We start from the raw sequence: 21,689 nt of genomic DNA, 5'->3' as shown, positions 1-21,689 counted from the left end.
AACTAACACAGGAATGGTAACACATTTAAGGCAATGGTTCACCAACTCCAAATCTAGACACCAGGTAGTGCCTGAACTCTGTGGGTAAAATTGTCACAAAGTAATACAGTCTTGATATTACAATATCTGCACACTTAATGGGGTGGGTATGAGTACTTGCAGATCATCCCCCTCACAAGCTGGACAGCCAGATACATAACTTAATCATACAGTGCAGCAAACTGGTAGGAAATTAATAATGAAGACCATTAAGAAATTTGCTTAATTTTGCATTGAAGCAAATAAACAATAAAACATCAAACAAAAGGTGTGCATAGCCTTTAACGATAGTCCCTTTCCACATGCCCCATCAGAAGAAGTTAAAGCGTGGGTCACGTAGCATGCAGTTCTGAGATTTTGCCACTTGTTCCAAAACATTTGCTCATGTCAGAAAAAGTGGCTTCATAAATGTGGTGTGAATACAGTGATAATAATCTACACTCACCGGGGCAGATTTATTACATATGATTGTTAAATGGATCAGATACTTACTTTCTTCTGATACCAGAATATTGCGTCTCTATTCTCAGCAGCCATGCTTTTATGGTTTCATTGGAACTTCTGACTCAAAAACATAGGAAGATCCTAAGCATAAGAAAATAGATATGTAAATATAAAAACAAAGAACAAAATGACAAAAAAAACTCCACATTTCAGCATATTTCCACTTCTTCAGACAAACATGAAATCTCAGGTTGAACTTAGGCACAAGCTCAGTCCATGGCCCAAAATCATTGAAAAGTTCAGGATATTGAGATTTGTGGTGCCGTTAGAGTCCTCTTAGCGATGCCTGTCTGTGAGACATGGGTCACCACCGTTTTTCCCTGCAGAAATGAAGCTTTAATATATGCAAATGAGCTGAAAGGAGCACTGGGCATTGACATCAAACCTAGAGGCTCTGCACTCTATGCAATTGCCACACAGTCTCCACTTTGATTGACAGGACCAGGCAGTGAAAACGTAATCGTGCCTGCCTTGCTCTGTCAATCAAAGTACAGAAGGCACAGCAGTTAAAGAGAAAGCAGAGCCTCTACATGTGACTACAATGCCTCGGTTGCTCCTAGAGGCTAATTTGCATAAATTAAAAGTTCTCAGCAATGCCAGTACTTATGAACATGGGATCAACATAAAAGCCTTCAGCATGCAACAGGTCAGCCAGTTTTATAGGTACAAAGCTGCTGATAGATGCCCTTTTAAACGGGGTAGCCCCAGCTTGACATTTATGAGATATTCCACTCATCCACTCAGTAAAAGAAAGACCATATTTTACTATAACCAAGCTGGCCTTATCACTGTTCTCTATATCCGACCTGGGTCTCCATTCTCCTGCATTGCACCCCACTGATCATCCAACACCAAGGGCACCTCAGCCACCTCTAGGCAGGAGACCCAAAAATCCAGAGTGCACCCTGAGAGGAAGAAGAGTTGTGCCCCTTCCAGCACTGCACACACCTGGGAGAGCACTTGAGCAGGGTTAGCCACCGTGAGGACTATGATCACCCTCATTGCCACAGCTACCATTCCTATCCTCTCCACCTCCCCCACACCTCCCCGGTGGGCCAGCACACTGCAACAGCATTATATAGGTGAAGGGGAGAGCAGTTAAAAAAGTGCCCAGATTCCAAGTTCCCAGGAAATAGTACGTTCATGTGCAGTGCTCTAGGCTTTTTGCTCTTTGCTAATCTGATTGGATGCGAGAGCTGTCAATAAGAGCAGAGGGGCTGGGGAATGTTCAGTGCATTTGATCAGCAAAGGGGATTAAAGCTTGGATTTCTTGGTCATCTAACCTGCATGGCCATTGCCCAAAGAAAACTTACCGTACACTGTTCTCCCTACGACCTATATGATGAATCAAACTGTGACATCTGTGCTGACAGATTTCCTTTAGGGTCCCTACTACTGTTGATCGAGCACCAAAGTGCTCAGGTGCCCTGGCTGAACACATCTGAATGCTCGGGTGCTCTTCCGAGCACCCAAGTATAATGGAAGTCAAAGGGAGAACCCGAGCATTAAACCAGGCACCCCCTGCTCTGAAGAGGGGAGGGTGCCTGTTTAATAGGAAAAGGTCAGAAAATGATGGAAACACCACCTAAATGGTTTGGGAACAGCATGGGGAGGATGTCTGGACTCCCAGGTCGCTGCTGGGAACGATGTTGTCCGAGTAGTACGCCACTTTTACAGACTGACAATAATATGCACCAAATCGAAGATAAAATACATTTTTGAGGGAAAATTGTTAGGAAACATTCTTGTCACGGACGGTGTACAGGAAACAAGACAAAGCTTAGGAACCAAAGGGAGACCCCTGCACAAGACCTGAGACTTTCCCTGGCTGCTCAGCCTATGCAAAGATCCCAGAGGTGGATGGTTGCATATCCACGTACCTCGACTATAAAACCTCTGAACACCCTACAATAGTGAGGGGACACGACCACCGGCTCCCTACACCAGACACGGAGGGAGTCAGGGTCACCTGGGATCCAGCAAACAGAAAATAACAGATAAATGTTCAGCACTTAACTTTATAGCAGACTGGAAAACAAGATCAGCATGCACACACACTCCAGGAAGTAGTATAAGCCGCCCAGTAATGCCCCATGGGGAGGAATTTAAAGGGAAGCAATCAGTCCCACTACATGACAGCTGAGAGAGGCTAACGAGATGAGGAACTGAACAGCACAACAAAGAGAACTCAAGGAGGAGGTTCTGAAAGGCTTCTGTCAGAGCTTCTCAGCTGTCTGGTTGTGACAGTACCCCTCCCTCTACGAGTGGACTCCGGACACTCAGAGCCCACCTTCTCAGGATGGGACCTATGGAAAGCCCTGATGAGACGAGAGGCCTTAATGTCCGTCGCTGGGACCCACATCCTCTCCTCAGGACCATAACCCTCCCAATGAACAAGGTACTGAAGAGAACCGCGGACAAGACGAGAATCCACAATCCTAGAGACCTGAAATTCAAGATTCCCATCAACCATAATCGGAGGAGGAGGCAAAGGCCAGGGTACAATGGGTTGAACATAAGGTTTCAATAAGGACTTATGAAAAACATTATGGATCTTCCAAGTCTGAGGAAGATCAAGACGGTAGGCAACAGGATTGATGACAGACAGGATTTTGTAAGGCCCAATAAACCTAGGACCCAACTTCCAGGAGGGATCCCTCAATTTGATATTCTTGGTAGACAACCACACCAGATCACCAACATTCAGGTCCGGACCAAGCACACGTCTCTTATCTGCCACACGCTTATATCTCTCACTCATGCTCTTTAGATTATCCTGAATCTTTTGCCAAATAGATGACAAAGACGAGGAGAATCTGTCCTCATCAGGTAAACCAGAAGACCCCTCTCCCGAGAAAGTCCCAAACTGCGGATGAAACCCATATGCACCAAAAAATGGTTATTAGAGGACTCCTGACGACGGTTATTTAAAGCAAACTCAGCAAGGGACAAAAAAGAACACCAATCCTCTTGATTCAGAGGGCCCAGAGCGCAATTCCCTATCTCCCACATCGTAATTTCTCTCTGCGGAGGAGAGTTTTTTTTCGAGAAAAAGGCACACGGTCGCCATTTGGCAGGAGAGGAACCCTGAGACAAGACCGCCCCCACACCCACCTCAGAAGCATCAACCTCAACTATGAAGGGTAAAGAAATATCAGGTTGCACCAAGATGGGAGCGGAAGCAAAACTCTCCTTGATATTAGAAAAAGCCTTACGCGCCTCTACTGACCAAGAAGAAAAATCTACCCCCTTTCTGGTCATATCAGTGAGTGGTTTAACAATAGAGGAATAATTCAAAATAAACTTCCTGTAATAATTGGCAAAGCCCAAAAAACGCATCAGCGCCTTCTGATTCTCAGGAAGCTCCCACTCAAGCACAACGCGGACCTTCTCGGGGTCCATGCGAAAACCAGAAGCGGAGAGAAGAAACCCCAGAAATTGAATTTCTGGAACCGCAAACACACATTTTTCCAGTTTCGCATATAATTTATTCTCCCGCAGGATGAGCAAGACCTGACGTAAATGTTCCTTATGAGTTTTGAAATCAGGAGAAAAAATCTAAATGTCATCCAAATACACTAATACAAATTTTCCCATCAAATGATAAAAAATGCTGTTCACGAAATGCTGAAAAACGGCTGGGGCATTCATCAAACCAAAAAACCAAAAGGCATAACCAAATTCTCAAAATGGCCCTCAGGGGTATTGAAAGCCGTCTTCCAATCGTCTCCTTCTCTGACCCTGACCAGGTTGTATGCCCCTCTTAGATCTAATTTGGAAAAGACTTTAGCCCCAACAACCTGGTTAAACAGGTCCGGGATCAGAGGAAGCGGATAAGGGTCACGAATAGCGATACTGTTCAGCTCCCTGAAATCCAGACAAGGTCTTAAAGAACCATCTTTTTTCTTAACAAAGAAAAAACCAGCGGCAACAGGTGAGTTCGAGGGTCGTATGTGTCCTTTTCTCAGACTCTCAGAGATATAAGCACGCATAGCGATCCTCTCAGGTTGGGAAAGATTGTATAAACGAGATTTAGACAGTTTGGCGCCTGGGATGAGATTAATAGGGCAATCGTACTCCCTGTGCGGGGGCAAATCCTGAACTCCACTCTCAGACGGTGTACAGGAAACAAGACAAAGCAACATGCATATGACTGCGTGGATCCAAAGCTTAGGAACCAAAGAGAGACCCCTGCACAAGACCTGAGACCTTCCCTGGCTGCTCAGCCTATGCAAAGATCCCAGAGGTGGATGGTTGCATATCCACGTACCTCGACTATAAAACCCCTGAACACCCTACAATAGTGAGGGGACACGACCACCGGCTCCCTACACCAGACACGGAGGGAGTCAGGGTCACCTGGGATCCAGCAAACAGAAAATAACAGATAAATGTTCAGCACTTAACTTTGTAGCAGACTGGACAACAAGATCAGCATGCACACACACTCCAGGAAGTAGTATAAGCCGCCCAGTAATGCCCCATGGGGAGGAATTTAAAGGGAAGCAATCAGTCCCACTACATGACAGCTGAGAGAGGCTAACGAGATGAGGAACTGAACAGCACAACAAAGAGAACTCAAGGAGGAGGTTCTGAAAGGCTTCTGTCAGAGCTTCTCAGCTGTCTGGTTGTGACAATTCTTTCCTGTATATTTACTTGTATATAAAGTGCAAGTGCTGCCAACAATTACAAGGAAGAGGCACTCCGATACAACTTGTATATCACATAAAGGAAGGCCTCATTTATTGGGGTACATTGTCCTACACTCATAAAGCCTATGCACTAAGTGAAAGGGCTGCCAAAAATTACATGGAACCGGCACTCCAATACACCCTTTGTTACACATAAAGGAGGGAATCATGCACAGCCTTGAAAAATTATGATTGATGGCCTGCTGGTGACCCTAAAAAACATTTGGAGCAAGGGCCTGCTGATCTGACCATCTAAAACATTATGGGCGAGGGCCTGCTGCCGCTTTGATGACTCTAGATAACCTGGGGCCGATCGCACGTCCTCGCACGTCCTCGGGGGAATCATGGTTCGATTCCGGAGAGAGAGCCTGAAAAACAGCTACGGCTACCACATCCAAGCAAGGCAGCATGCACGCAAATTACCTATTAGGTATAATTAGGTGAGGGCCTGCAGGTAAGCTGACCCTGTAAAAGATTTTAGGTGTGGGCCTGCAGGTGAGCTGACCCTGTAAAAGATTTTAGGTGCGGGCCTGCAGGTGAGCTGATCCTGTAAAAGATTTTAGGTGAAGGCCTGCTGGTAAGCTGACCCTGTAAAAGATTTTAGGTGAAGCCCTGCTGGTGAGGTGACCCTGTAAAAAATTATATGCGAGGGCCTGCTGGTGAGCTGACCTTGTAAAAGATTTTAGGTGCGGGCCTGCTGGTGAGCTGACCCTGTAAATAATTGTAGGTGAAGGCCGGCTGGTGAGATGACCCTGTAAAAGATTATATGCGAGGGCCTGCTGGTGAGCTGACCCTGTAAAAGATATTAGGTGCGGGCCTGCTGGTGAGCTGACCCTGTAAAAGATATTAGGTGCAGGCCTGCTGGTGAGCTGACCCTCTAAAAGGTTGTAGGTAAGGGCCCGCAGGTGAGCTGACCCTCTAAAACATTATATGCGAGGGCCTTCAGGTGAGCTGACCCTGTAAAAGGTTGTAGGTGAGGGCCTGCAGGTGAGCTGACCGTCTAAAACATTATATGCAATGGTCTTCAGGTGAGCTGACCCTGTAAAAGATTGTAGGTGAAGGCCTGCTGGTGAGCTGACCCTGTAAAACATTATATGTGAGGGCCTGCAGGTGAGCTGACCCTGTAAAAGATTTTAGGTGAAGGCCTGCTGGTAAGCTGACCTTGTAAACGATTATATGCAAAATCCTGCTGGTGAGCTGACCCTGTAAAAGATTTTAGGTGTGTGCGTGCTGGTGAGCTGACCCTGTAAAAGATTGTAGGTGAAGGCCTGCTGGTGAGCTGACCCTGTAAAAAAGTATATGCGAGGGCCTGCTGGTGAGCTGACCCTGTAAAAGATTTTAGGTGAAGGCCTGCTGGTAAGCTGACCTTGTAAACGATTATATGCAAAATCCTGCTGGTGAGCTGACCCTGTAAAATATTTTAGGTGCGGGCCTGCTGGTGAGCTGACCCTCTAAAAGTTGTAGGTGAGGGCCTGCAGGTGAGCGGACCATCTTAAACATTATATGCAAGGGCCTTCAGGTGAGCTGACCCTGTAAAAGATTTGAGGTGCGGGCCTGCTGGTGAGCTAACCCTATAAAAGGTTGTAGGTGAGGGCCTGCTGGTGAGATGACCCTGTAAAAAATTATATGTCAGGGTCTGCTGGTGAGCTGACCCTGTAAAAGATTTGAGGTGCGGGCCTGCTGGTGAGCTGACCCTCTAAAAGGTTGTAGGTGAAGGCCTGCTGGTGAGCTGACCCTGTAAAACATTATATGCAAGGGCCTGCTGGTGAGCTGACTGTCTAAAAAATTATATGCAAGGGCCTGCTGGTGAGCTGACCCTGTAAAACATTATATGCGAGGGCCTGCTGGTGAGCTGACCCTGTAAAAAATTATATGCGAGGGCCTGCTGGTGAGCTGACCCTGTAAAATATTGTAGGTGAGGGCCTACTGGTGAGCAGACCCTGTAAAACATTATATGCAAAGGGATTATATATATGAGAGGGGAATATATGTGATGAATAAGCACTTGTGATATGATGGAAGAGGAGAAGGAGAATGAGAAAAGAAAGATTCAACCATATACCCTTGTTTGTGGTGGAAGGGGTGGAAGGGGTGCATGGGAATACTGTGTATTAAGTACATTATAAACAACTAATTTAAAGTGCCTTTATGTGCATCAGCTTTCATCTGGTGGAGTCGAGAAGTCACGGTCAATCCAGGCCTTGTTCATTTTTATATGAGTCAACCTGCCAGCATTTTCAGTTTGACAGGCAGATACGCTTATCTGTTATAATGCGTCTAGCAGCACTAAATACCCGCTCAGACAAAACGCTGGCGGCAGGGTAGGCCAGCACCTCCAATGCGTAGAGCGCCAGTTCATGCCACGTGTCCAGAATGGACACTGGACACCCAGCAGCTGTAAGGCACTAAGGGATCATTGAGGACACTGACACAGTCTGCTATGTACTCCTTCACCATCTTCCAAAAATTTTCCCTCCTTGTGACACTAGGCCGTGCATCAGGGTGAGGGTGCTGACGGGGTGTCATGAAACTGTCCCAGGCTTTGGAGAGTGTTGCCCTGCCTCTGTTGGAACTGCTGTGTGTTCCCCTTGTCTCCCTTCCTCGGTTGGCCAAGGAACTACGGACTCTGCCGCCAGCATTGTCAGATGGAAATTTTGGAGCAATTTTTCAACAAGGATCTTCTGGTATTGCACCATTTTGCTCGTCCTCTCCACCAGAGAAATTAGGGATGAGAAGTTCTCTTTGTAGCGGGGTCAAGAAGGGTGAACAACCAGTAATTTGTGTTGTCTAAAATGCATATAATGCGCGGGTTGCGGGAAAGGCAGCCTAACATAAAGTCAGCCATGTGTGCCAGAGTACCAACAGGCAAGACTTCACTGTTGTCATCAGGTGGATCACTCTCAATCTCCTCATCCTCTTCCTCCTCTTCTGCCCAACCACGCTGAACAGATGCAACTTCCATGGGTACTACCCTCTGTAGTGGAGGCAACTGTCTCCTGCTCCTCCTCCTCATCCAATTCTCGCTGAGAAGACGAACTGAGGGTGGTTTGGCTATCACCCTGTGTAATATCTTTCCTCGTTTCCACCTCTTCCACATGCAAAGCATCATCCTTAATTGTGAGCAGCAAGTGTTTGAGTAGGCACAGAAGTTGGATGGTTACGCTGATAATAGCGTTATCGCCACTCACCATCTGTGTTGACTCCTTAAAGTTTCTTAAAACCTCACAGAGGTCAGACATCCATGCCCAATCCTCGCTTGTGAATAGCAGAAGCTGACTGGAAAGGTGACGACCTTGTTGCAGCTGGTATTCCACTACTGCCCTCTGCTGCTCACAAAGCCTGGCCAACATGTGTCTGAGCTTGCCGAGCTCCAAAGCCGCCACAAAGTTACGACCATTATCAGACACAACCATACCTGGTTGTAGGTTGAGTGGCGAGAGCCCCAGCTCAGTCTGGTCTCTTATCCCCTGCCACAGCTCTGCGGCGGTGTGCTGTTTGTCCTCTAAGCATATCAGCTTCAGCACGGCTTGTTTCCGCTTCCCCACTGCAGTGTTACACTGCTTTCAGCTACCGACTGATGACGGACTGGTGCTGCACGCAGATAATTCGGAGATGGAAGTGGAGTAGGAGGCAGAGGAGGAGAAGTGGGGCTTGGAGCCACTAACGTAGGTGCTGGCGGAAACCCTGATCGACGTAGGGACCGCAATCCTTGGCATTGGTAGCACCTCTGCCATCCCAGAGTATGACTCGCTCCCAGCCTCCACAACATTCACCCAGTGTGCCGTCAGGGAAATGTAGCGTCCCTGGCCGAATGCACTTGTCCATGTGTCCGTGATTAAGTGGACCTTCCCAGTAACTGCATTGGTCAGGGCACGTGTGATGTTACGGGACACATGTTGGTGTAAGGCAGGCACGGCACACCTTGAAAAATAGTGGCGGCTGGGGACTGTGTAACGCCGGACGGCCGCTGACATCAGGCTGTGGAAGGCCTCAGTGTCCACAAGCCTAAATGGCAACATTTCCAGGGCCAGTAATTTGGAAATCTGAGCATTTAGTGCTATGGCCTGTGGGTGGGTGGCTGGGTATTTTCGCTTGCGTTCAAAGGCCTGGGGTAAGGACATTTGTGCGCTGTGCTGGGACACGGAAGTGGATGTGGTCGCTGATAGTGCTTGCGAATGTCCAGTTGCAGGGCAAGAGGCATACGGGCCTACGCCTTCGACAGGGGAATAGCCAGCATGTAACATAGGTGAAGAGGAGGCAGTGGTGTGACCCGCATGCACAGATTGTGGACCCAGACGTTCGTCCCACTTATTATGGTGCTTGGATGCCATGTGGCGGATCATGCTGGTGGTCGTCTGCACTTTCCTCAAAAAAGTGTCATAATGTGGAAAATCTATCCATTGGCAAGGGAGACTTCCACAAGGAGATGCGCCGTGGAACAGTTGTGGGCCTGTTCCAGCCTGTTGCGGTGCCTCTTCCAGCCTGTTGCGGTGCTGCAGATCCCTCCCCCTCTGTACTGCTGTCCTCGCACGGCTTTCCACTTTCGCAGGTTGGGTCAGTGACCTCATCATCCATCACCTCCTCATCCACTTCCTCACTCTGATCATCCTCCTGATTTGTTGACCTAATCACAACCTCAGTGACTGACAAATTCATCAATCTCTTGAGACAGTAATTGTGGCTGACTCATTGGCAACTGTGTCTTATCGTCATCCACCTCATTAAACACTAATTGCCGTTCCCCACCGTCATGTTTTTGTGACCGTGGATGCTCAAGAGGTTGGGAATCAGGGCACAAGATCTCATGTCCCTCTTCAAGCGTTCTTGGCGAGAGGGCCAAATGAAGTAATGGCGATAAAAAGAGGTCCTCGGAATATCCGAGTGTGGAATGACTTGTTTGGCCAGACTGTAGATGGCGGAAGGAAGGAGGATCAGGGTGAGGATTGTGTTGACCAGACTCCTGGCTACTGAGACTGGACTTTGTGCAAGACAGGGTGGTGCTTAACTGACTGGAAGCATTATTTGCTGCAATCCATCTGACCACCTGCTCGCACTGGGCTGACTTCGCGAGCATTGTTCTGCACCGCCCTGCAAACTGGGACATGAAGCTAGGTATCACGGATGATTGTTTTTCTTGTGCTCTGGCAGCAGGCACAGTTTCTCCGTGCCCAGGGCCACGGCCTCTGCGTGCACCATCAGCATCACGGCCACTTCCCCGTCCCATACTGCTCGCCTTCTTCATTTTAATTGTGATATATGCTTGAAAGTATGTCACACATACAGTAGCGTAGGATTTGGAAGTGTGTGCGAAAAAAAAAAATGTACAAAGGTATTTGTGATGAGGAAACGTTATACAGGACAGGTACCACAGGTAATGTCACTGTTCGCAGTGTCTACAGAAAAAGTACACTGGATGTCACTGATATTTTAGGGATGCGCACACTTTAAACAGGAGATGTGGCACGGATAATTTATCTGTCCGCAGCGGACACCGTCTACGATAAAAGTACACTGGATGTCACTGATATTTTAGGGATGCACACACTTTAAACAGGAGACGTGGTGCAGATAATTTAACTGTCTGCAGCGGACATGTCTACGGGAAAAGTACACTGGATGTCACTGATATTTTAGGGATGCACACACTTTACACAGGAGATGTGGCGCAGATAACTTAACTGTCCGCAGCGGACATGTCTATAGAAAAAGTACACTGGATGTCACTGATATTTTTGGGATGCGCACACTTTACACAGGAGATGTGGCACGGATAATTTAACTGTCCGCAGCAACCTATTACACAGTATTTAGCGCAGGATGCTGCTGGCACACACAATAGTCCTTAAAAGGTCTTTTGGGTCTCTGAAATGTTTTTTGTACAACGGAACAGAACCCCAGAAAGCACTCCGTAGTGCTTCCGTAGTGTTCCATTCCGTGCTTCCGTTCCGCATCTCTGCATTTGCGGACCCATTGAAATGAATGGGTCTGCATCCGTAATGCAGAATGACAACGGAATGGTGCCCGTGTATTGCAGATCCGCAAATGCGGTCCGCAACACGGGAACGGGACACCAACGGTCGTGTGAACGAGCCCTAACACTGAGCAATTTAGCGCAGATTGCGCTACAAACATACTTTGCTGCAGTCATACATAATTGTCCTTACAAGGACTTTTTGTCACTCTCCTACACTCTCTGTCCCTTCCTATGCTCAGCTCTCCCTGACTACGAATAAGCCGAACATGCGTCATCGGGTGCTATACAGCACCCGATGACGCATTCCGGCCAGCCAATCACTGTAATGCCAGTAGCCAACATGGCTACTGGCATTACAGTGAGGGCAGTACTTTCCTGCACGTTTATTGGCTGCTCAGCTGCCGCGAAACGTGCGTGAAGGAGCCTCGAGCATTGCACTCGAGCACATGCGATACTTGGTCGAGTACCGCCATGTGCCGAGCAACGAGATGCTCGAGCGGAGCATGCTCAATCAACCCTAGTCCCTACACAAATTTAGTTCAAAGTTGTTTACCAAAAAAAAACTAAATAATTGCATGTAGTATTGTTTTAGTTTTTTTTGCCACCTGGGTTTTTCACTGTTTCTTTACACCATTGTTTTGTTAAGGGCTCGTTCACACAAACGTTTTTTGTGTTCTGTATACGCGATGTTTTTTGTGTTCCGTATATTTAATTTCAATGGTTCCACAAAAAAAAGGAATGTACGTCGTATGCATTCCGTTTCCGCATTCCTGTTTTTCCATTCCGTTGGAAGATAGAACATGTCCTATTATTGCCCGCAAATCACGTTTCGTGGCTCCAGTCAAGTCAATGGGTCCACAAAAAAACAGAACACATACGGAATGTACTCTGTATGTCTTCCGTATCTGTTCTGTTTTTGTGAAACTATCTATTGAAAATGTTATGCCCAGCCCAATTTTTTCTATGTAATTACTGTATACTGTATATGCCATATGGAAAAATGGAACAGAAAAACGGAACCTAATTGGAAACACTACTGGCAAAAAAAAACTGACAAATGGATTTGGAAAAAACAGGCCGCAAAACACTGAAAAAGACATACAGTCGTGTGAATGAGCCCTAACAGTACGTTTGTTCACTAGTATTTTCTTCATGGCATTTTCCCATATAAAAAAGGTGATGTGAAAAAAGACAATAGCTACAGCATGCTACATTTTTTAACCACTTCCCATCTGGGCCATTTGCCCCCTTCCTGACCAGGCCTAATTTTGCAAAACTGACATATCTCACTTCATGTGGTAATAACTTTGGAACGCCTTTATTTATCCAAGTCATTCAGAGATTGTTTTCTCGTGACACATTGTACTTCATGATCGTCATAAATTTGAGTCAAAATATTTCACCTTTATTTATGAAAACATCCCAAATTTACCCAAAAATGTGAAAAATTCGCAATTTTCTAAATTTCAATTTCTCTGCTTTTAAAACAGAAAGTGATACCTCATAAAATATTTATTATTTAACATTCCCCATATGTCTACTTTATGTTGGCATCATTTTGGAAATGTCATTTTATTTTTTTAGGACGTTAGAAGGCTTAGAAGTTTAGAAGAAATTCTTCTAATTTTTAAGAAAATTGCCAAAACCCACTTTATAAGGACCAGTTCAGGTCTGAAGTCACTTTGTGGGGCCTACATAGTGGATACCCCCATAAATGACCCCATTGTAGAAACTACACCCCTCAAGTTACTCAAAACTGATTTTACAAACTTTGTTAACCCTTTATGCGTTCCACAAGAATTAAAGGAAAATGGAGATCAAATTTTTAAATTTCACTTTTTGGGCAGATTTTCCATTTTAATCCAATTTTTTCTTTAACACATCGATGGTTAACAGCCAAACAAAACTCAATATTTATTACCCAGATTCTGCGGTTTACAGAAACACCCCACATGTGGTCGTAAACTGCTGTATGGGCACACGGCAGGGCGCAGAAGAAAAGGAACTCCACATGGTTTTTAGATGCCATGTCCCATTTGAAGCCCCCTGATGCACCCTTACAGTAGAAACTCCCAAGAAGTGACCCCATTTTGGAAATTAGGGGATAAGGTGCCAGTTTTATTAGTACTATTTTTGGGTACATATGATTTTTTGATCATTCATTATAACACTTTATGGGGCAAGGTGACCAAAAAATTGGTTGTTTTAGCACAGTTTCTATTTATTTATTTTTACAGCGTTCACCTGAGGGGTTCAGTCAAGTGACATTTTTATAGAGCAGATTGTTATGGACGTGGCGATACCTAATATGTATACTTTTTCTCATTTATTAAAGTTTTACACAATAATAGCATTTTTGAAACAAAAAAATTATGTTTTAATGTGTCCATGTTCTGATAGCTATAGTTTTTTTATTTTTTGAGAGATTTTCTTATGTAGGGGCTCATTTTTTGCGGGATGAGGTGACGGTTTTATTGGTACCATTTTGTGGGACATACGCGTTTTTGATCACTTGGTGTTGCATCTTTTGTGATGCAAGGTGACAAAAATTGCTTGTTTTGACAGTTTTTTTTTTTTTTTTTTTACGGTGTTCATCTGAGGGGTTAACTCATGTGATATTTTTATAGAGCTGGTTTTTACGGACGCGGCAATACCTAATATGTATACTTTTTTTTATTTGTTTCACTTTAACACAATAATAGCATTTTTGAAACCAAAAAATGATGTTTTAGTGTCTCCATGTTCTAAGAGCTATAGTTTTTTTTATTTTTTGAGAGATTTTCTTATGTAGGGGCTCATTTTTTGCGGGATGAGGTGACGGTTTTATTGGTACCATTTTGTGGGACATACGCATTTTTGATCACTTGGTGTTGCACCTTTTGTGATGCAAGGTGACAAAAATTGCTTGTTTTGACACAGTTTTTTTTTTTTTTTTTTTTACGGTGTTCACCCGAGGGGTTAGCTCATGTGATATTTTTATAGAGCTGGTTTTTACGGACGTGGCAATACCAAATATGTCTATTTTATTTTATTTTTTCCATTTTTTTTATTCCTTACTTGGGGACCTTTTTTTTTACATGTGAAACTTTTTTTTATTTTATTTTTTTCAACCCTTTATTTTGTTTTATTTTTTTTTACACTTTTCGTCCCCCATAAGGTCATACAAGACCTCTGGGGGACATTTGCTTCACTTTTTCTTTTTTTTTTCACTGTTGATTTCTCCTGTAACTGGGGCTGACATAGTAGCCCCAGTTACAGTGGAAATACACCCCCCAGAGAGGCTGTACAGCATGATTCTGCGCTGTACAGCCTCAGTGCAGGGCTGATTGAGGTCTGTGAGAGACCTCACACAGCTCCTGCACGCTCCGGTCCCGGCGGTCACATGACCGCCGGGCCGGAACAGGAAGCGCATAGCGCTTCCTGCTCTGCAGACACAGCGCTGGGAACTGTCCCTGCCTTATCTCTGGGTTGCCCTGCTGTCACTGACAGCGGGCAACCCGATCAGCAGCTGCACGATTAGCGTGCAGCTGCTATTTCTGAAAGGACGTTTTAAAACGTGCTTTCAGAAATAGAGGTCCACCCATAGGACGTTTATATCCTATGGGCGGACGTAAAGTGGTTAACCCACTTTCAAGTAATTCCTAGTACATTTATCCTCTTTGGTTTACTAAAGCAAAACCTAAGCTTAGCCTAATGTAGCAAAGCGTTCACATAGCATAAATTAAATCTCTTAGGCTTCTTTCACACGGGCAAGTTTTTACACGGGTGCAATGCGTGAGGTGAACGCATTGCACCCGCAGTGAATCCGGACCCATTCATTTCTATGGGGCTGTGCATATGAGCGGTGATATTCACGCATCACTTGTGCGTTGCGTGAAAATCACAGCATGCTCTATGTGCATTTTTTCACGCAAAGCAGGCCCCATAGAAGTGAAAGGGGCTGTGTGAAAATCGCAAGCATCCGCAAGCAAGTGCGGATGCAGTGCGATTTTCACGCATGGTTGCTAGGTGACTATCGGGATGGGGACACGATCTTTATTATTTTCCCTTATAACATCCCTAATTTACTAAGCATTCTGTATTAAGAATGCTATTATTTTCCCTTATAACCATGTTATAAGGGAAAATAATAAAATCTACACAACACCTAACCCTAACCCAAACCCGAACTTCTGTGAAGAAGTCCGGGTTTGGGTCTGGGTACCAAACACGCACGTGCAAAACGCATTAAAACGCTTTGCACTCGCATTTTCCCGCGACGCACCCGCATCCTATCCGGCCCTCACACGCAATGCCCATGAGAAATAGGCTTTAGGGTACTTTCACACTTGCGTTTTTCTTTTCCAGCATAGAGTTCCGTCACAGGGGCTCTATACCGGAAAATAACAGATCAGTTTTATTCCCATGCATACTGAATAGAGAGTAATCCGTTCAGGATGCATCAGGATGTCTTCAGTTCAGTCTTTTTGACTGATCAGGCAAAAGATAAAACTGCAGCATGCTACGGTTTTATCTCCGGCCAAAAGAACTGAAGACTTGCCAGAATGCCGTAGGAATGTATTCGTGCTGGACCTGGCATTAAAAATGCGCAGACCTTTAAAATGTAAAAAAAATAAATGCCGGATCCGTTTTTCCGGATGAGACCGCGCTGGAAGTGCTTGCCGGCTCACTCTGCCGCAAGTGTGAAATAATGACATCAAATGAATGATAATTCATTAATTTGTCAGTGATCGAGGATTATTGCTTCTGATGGAAATGAACTGTTCTTACAGACGCTTTCAAGCTAATAGACTTGCTATCTAGTCAATCAGCACTTGCTTCAGAAAAATTATCTGTCTGTGTAAAAGCTCTGACCTACTGTGTAACATGAAATTTCACAAGACCAGAAGCAGAATACACAACAGAGACAACCAGTTGGGACATATCTCCGATGAGAAAACAGCGATAGCAGCAAAGTTTTCTCCCTAAAAAGTTCTCTAACTTTACAAGAGTTTATCAATTCTATGACTGTCCATTAATCCAGACTATTTCTTGATCCAGCATCCAACAGGTCTCGTACATCGCAGTCACGCTGAATGGTAACATTTCTAAAGCTTAAATATACCACTATAAAAATTTATGACTATAAATGTATAAGAAACTACCTAATGCATGCCAAATGATAGGGAATAGAAAACGTTTAGACCATGAGAACAGATGAAAAACTGCATTGCAATGCAATATATGCAGAAACCTTGTGACTCTACTGACTGCAGAATGAGCAAATAAGCAGACGACTACAACAGAGGAATGAATTCTGTACGTGTGAGATGGATTTACACAGTGCCATTAGAATTAGGATAATAATCCCAGAGCAAACCCATGTTACTTACAGTTTGGGCTGTAAATCTGCATTACTGCCAGTGACTAAGCACTCACTGCCCATACTGCACTATGGATATTTGCTGGCTGCAGATCACATACTCAGGTGTCAGCACAGACTACACATTCTCAGCAGCTCACACTTCCTTTTTCCGGGTCTGTTATGAAATCCATGGTAGTTACAGGGCATTTAAAGTGATAGTCCTCCTGTCAGTGCGATGAGTAGTACTAAACACATAGCACATCTATTATCCAAGTAGAGTAGTTTGGTCTTACATATATAATAACAATTCCCTGGTATGTTATCAAAAAAAAATTCTCTTTGCTAATGGACTAATAAAGTAATATAACTATTTCTGCACTTTTGTGTTTTTTAGTGGCGTTTTGCTTCACCACAGTTTTTTTTTTTTGCGGTAAAAAGTAAAAAGGTTATCTGAAGGTCCAAGAAAAATGACCGAAGCAATACAAATGCTGTGTGTGCCTTGTGTTTTAGGTAATTTTTCCTCATTAGGTGGCATTAGTCGTTTTTTAATGTTTCTGACCGGTGATGGCCAGTTCGCCGTGTACGCCCGCGAACACATGCGGGCTGCCATCTTAAATCACAAGTCCGGCGATGCACAGGTAAGTCCTTACCTGTGCCTGCGCCGTGAGCCAGTCTGAAACAAATGCAGTCAGCGGGAGCAGGCAATTCTGAGAACAGCCCGATGAAGGCCCCCGGCGGCTGTTCTCAGAACTGCCTGCTCCCAGTGACTGCATTTGTTTCAGACTGGCTAGCGGCGCAGGCACAAGTAAGGACTTACCTGTGCATTGCCGGACTTCTGATTTAAGATGGCAGCCCGCATGTGTTCGCGGGCGAACACGGCAAAACTGGCCATCACTGTTTCTGACTTCTAAAAAATGTAGCATACTGGAGCGCTCAGCTTTTTTTTTTGTATGTTTTTGTTTGTTTTTTGGACATTTCTCTTTCTATAGCTGAAATATGGGATGAGGGTGAATTTGTGAATTTGCACAGGCTTTTTTGGGGGGCTGTAGATCCACCAAAATAAGCGCATGCGTTTTTTTTTAGGCCACTTGCACTTTGTGGCGTTATTTTCTGGTATTTTTTACAAACAGTGCCTCAGATTTATTAATCTTAGACAGGCTGTCTACACATGCACAAGATCTATCACAGTGACTCCAGCTTGATGATAGATGTGGTGCAGGGATAGACACTCCTGTCCTGCTCTATACCAACTATTGGTAGGCTTTATTTGAGACAGAATTTTGCACCAGAATTGAGGGGCACTTTTGGCGCAAAAGAGCACACCTTCTCTTAAAGCTCCACCTATTCCCACTTAGCCCTGTCCCTTTTCTAGCAAGGCAGAAAGAAGTGTAGAAAACCCTAGTTGTGCCAAACTACATCACTTTTTTGATAGATTTTAGGCACAGAAACATTAGTAATTTGGAGTCAATGGAGCACATTTACTAAGCTCCCATTTTCTTTTTTGGGATAAAAAAAAAACAGGCATATTGGCATATTTTTCTTTTTTTGTTTGTCTGATATCTAGTGGTTGTTTTCTTGTAAGAAAGGTTCAAAATTCACAGACAGGTCTAATTAGAATGCCCATGATAATGTGGTGCAATTGAGCTGAAATTAGGCGCATGTGTCCATGAAAGTAGTGGGGCAACTCACCACTGTTTTTACTACTAAATACGATGCAAAATAATGTGCACCTACATAAATATGTCGGAAAATAGGCGCAAAAAGTTGAAAACTTCTGAAATAGGCGCAACAGAAAACAGGCTTTTTTACTATAGTAAATGTACTCCAATGTGTTTTACCTCTAGCGTCTACTTCATGGTGTTTATCTCCTATGGTAAAGGTGATGTAAATGCCTGAAAAAAACACCAAAAGTTCCAGATGCTGTGCTTTCAAAAGATGCAAAAAATATTTTAAAAAAACTCACTTAAACAACAAAAACTACGTTTTATATTCAGCTAACATCTGAATCTGACATTCTACCACAAAAAAAGCTGCAACAAATGCCACTGTCCAGACTGAGCAAGTTTATTTATTTATTTGTAATGTGTGATCTGAGGTTTGATGAGGGCTGGGGTAGTTCGATCTGAGGCTTAGTGGGGCTGAGGGATTTGATGAGGGCTGATTTGAGGCTGGGGGTTCTGATGGGAGGCTGATGGAGGTTGGGGGTCTGATCTGAGGCTGATAGGGTCTGATTGGGGGGCTGATCTGAGGCTGATGGGGGCTGGGGGGGGGGCTGATCTGACTGATTGGGGCTGAGGGGTCTGATGAGGGCTGATTTGAGGCTGATAGAGGCTGGGGTTTCTGATGGGAGGCTGATGGAGGTTGGGGGGACCTGATCTGAGGCTGATGGAGCTTGGGGGTCTGATTTTGTGGTCTGATCTGTGGTCTGATGAAGAATGGGCATCTGATTTGGGGGTCTGAGGAGGTTCTGATCTGAGGTTTGATGAAGAATGGGGGGTCTGATGAGTGTCTGATCTAAGGTCTGATGGAAAATATTATTTTCTTATTTTCCTCCTCCAAATCCTAGTTGTGTCTTATAGTCTGAAGAATACGGTAGGGTCAAAAAACAATGGATGTCTATGGAACAAAAATGTCAGAAAATTAGGGAAAAAACATCAGAACCAAAGCAGGCTTTAACTTAAAAAAAACACACTGACACAATGAACAAAAACAAAAAAAAACACGCAACTCAAGTATCATAAAACAGCACTACCAAAAACATGTTTGTGCTGCATTTAATGTTTCCCATAGACTTCTAAGTAATATCTAGAGCTAGTAATTTTTGACTAAATGCAGCAAAAATTTAAAACACCACAAAAATGCAAAAAAAAAAAAATATAAACCCTGTGTGTGACATTTGTCTTCAGCTTCCTTCATATTCACCTTTTTGGTGCCATTTTTGGCTTGTAGAAACGCAGAAGCTTATGGAAAAATCCCTGACAAAATGTTATACTTAGAGCATGCTGTGTTTTGAAATAAAAAGCACTGATTAAAAATGTAACAAAAAACCCAATTTGTGGTGCATTCAATATATCCTTATTACCTTGCAGCTAACATTTGACCACAGCCAGAAATGACTGAAACGCACCTTTGTAGCCCCATTGAAGTGAATAGGTCTGCATCCGAGCTGCCAAAACTGCGGCACGGATGCGGACCAAAACAACTGCCATGTGCATAAGGTCTTACTTACAATTTTTCCTAAGACCACTGCCATGAATAAAGAATGTTATCAAAACATCCTTTAATATCAACTTCTTTCAACTATCCAGAAGCAATTTGGTGACAAACAATGCTTTGTCAAGCACCAGGTCATAAGGCACAAATGATAAGTGGATCAATGAAAAATAAAAATAAAAATCAGGTCTTTGGACAGGAAACTCCCAAGATGGCAATTCCACTGAGAACCAGTGGTCAATCCTCAAAAAATCGGTAGACAAACAAAAACACGTAAATGTGCTCAACTCCAAGCACTAAGTAGGAAAGAATGGTTTCTATCAGTCAAGATTTGGCCCAGAAGCTGATATTCATGCCAGTTAAAATTGCAGAAGTCTTGAAAAAGAAGGGTCAACCTCTGGAAATATTGTGCCTTTGCATAAACTTAATGTATTTGTCAATGAAAGTTAAAGGGGTTTTCCCATTAATATAATTTATAAACTAATAGAGATCAATTAGTTATTTATATTTGTGATTAGTCTATATTACTTTGATTGCATAGATATTGTCATTCTATTGTCCCCATAGCAGTCATAGTTTTAGATTATGGCATCCAAAGGTTACGTCCACCGATCCTACTATCAGTACTGGTCGCACATGCACACACAGCTCTATCACTCCCTGTTCTTGCTTCCCTTGCCTCATTTCCGGTCCATTACACAGCCAATGCACCTGCGCTCTGACAGCACTGAACATCTCCCTGAACATCCATAGTCTGGTGTAAAAGCTGCGATCAGTCAGTCCATAGTCTGGTGTAAGAGCTGCGATCAGTCCGTCCATAGTCTGGTGTAAAAGCTGCGATCAGTCAGTCCATAGTCTGGTGTAAGAGCTGCGATCAGTCCGTCCATAGTCTGGTGTAAAAGCTGCGATCAGTCAGTCCATAGTCTGGTGTAAGAGCTGCGATCAGTCCGTCCATAGTCTGGTGTAAAAGCTGCGATCAGTCCGTCCATAGTCTGGTGTAAAAGCTGCGATCAGTCAGTCCATAGTCTGGTGTAAGAGCTGCGATCAGTCTGTCCATAGTCTGGTGTAAAAGCTGAGATCAGTCAGTCCACAGTCTGGTGTAAAAGCTGAGATCAGTCAGTCCACAGTCTGGTGTAAAAGCTGAGATCAGTCAGTCCATAGTCTGGTGTAAAAGCTGTGATCAGTCCGTTCATAGTCTGGTGTAAAAGCTGCAATCAGTCAGTCCATAGTCTGGTGTAAAATCTGAGATCAGTCCGTCCATAGTTGGGTGTAAAAGCTGAGATCATTTAGTCCATAGTCTTGTGTAAAAGCTGTGATCAGTCCATCCATAGTCTGGTGTAAAAGCTGTGATCAGTCCATCCATAGTCTGGTGTAAAAGCTGAGATCAGTCAGTCCACAGTCTGGTGTAAAAGCTGAGATCAGTCAGTCCACAGTCTGGTGTAAAAGCTGAGATCAGTCAGTCCATAGTCTGGTGTAAAAGCTGTGATCAGTCCGTTCATAGTCTGGTGTAAAAGCTGCAATCAGTCAGTCCATAGTCTGGTGTAAAAGCTGTGATCAGTCTGTCCATAGTCTGGTGTAAAATCTGAGATCAGTCCGTCCATAGTTGGGTGTAAAAGCTGAGATCATTTAGTCCATAGTCTTGTGTAAAAGCTGTGATCAGTCCATCCATAGTCTGGTGTAAAAGCTGTGATCAGTCTGTCCATAGTCTGGTGTAAAAGCTGAGATCAGTCAGTCCACAGTCTGGTGTAAAAGCTGAGATCAGTCAGTCCACAGTCTGGTGTAAAAGCTGAGATCAGTCAGTCCATAGTCTGGTGTAAAAGCTGTGATCAGTCCGTTCATAGTCTGGTGTAAAAGCTGCAATCAGTCAGTCCATAGTCTGGTGTAAAAGCTGTGATCAGTCTGTCCATAGTCTGGTGTAAAATCT

The 21,689-nt window shown here is 44.3% G+C and overlaps 1 protein-coding gene across 3 annotated transcripts in view; it reads right to left on the bottom strand.

Moving 5' to 3' along the window:
• PHTF1 (putative homeodomain transcription factor 1) overlaps positions 1–16,716 on the bottom strand; it is a 272,612-nt gene extending 255,896 nt beyond the window's left edge. For all 3 annotated transcript variants that reach the window (XM_044283480.1, XM_044283481.1, XM_044283482.1), the window contains exons 1-2: positions 16,581–16,716; positions 532–624 (exon numbers count right to left, since the gene is read on the bottom strand). In XM_044283480.1, the coding sequence (XP_044139415.1) occupies positions 532–576 (45 nt within the window). In that variant the 5' untranslated portion in view covers positions 577–624; positions 16,581–16,716. The remainder of the gene's footprint in view (positions 1–531; positions 625–16,580) is intronic.
• Between the last annotated feature and the right edge of the window lie 4,973 nt (positions 16,717–21,689).

The sequence above is a fragment of the Bufo gargarizans genome, chromosome 3, assembly GCF_014858855.1.
Source record: "Bufo gargarizans isolate SCDJY-AF-19 chromosome 3, ASM1485885v1, whole genome shotgun sequence".
NCBI classification, from domain to species: domain Eukaryota; kingdom Metazoa; phylum Chordata; class Amphibia; order Anura; family Bufonidae; genus Bufo; species Bufo gargarizans.
Note: the sequence above shows the minus strand (reverse complement) of the source record. Positions and strands in the feature narration are given on the sequence as shown.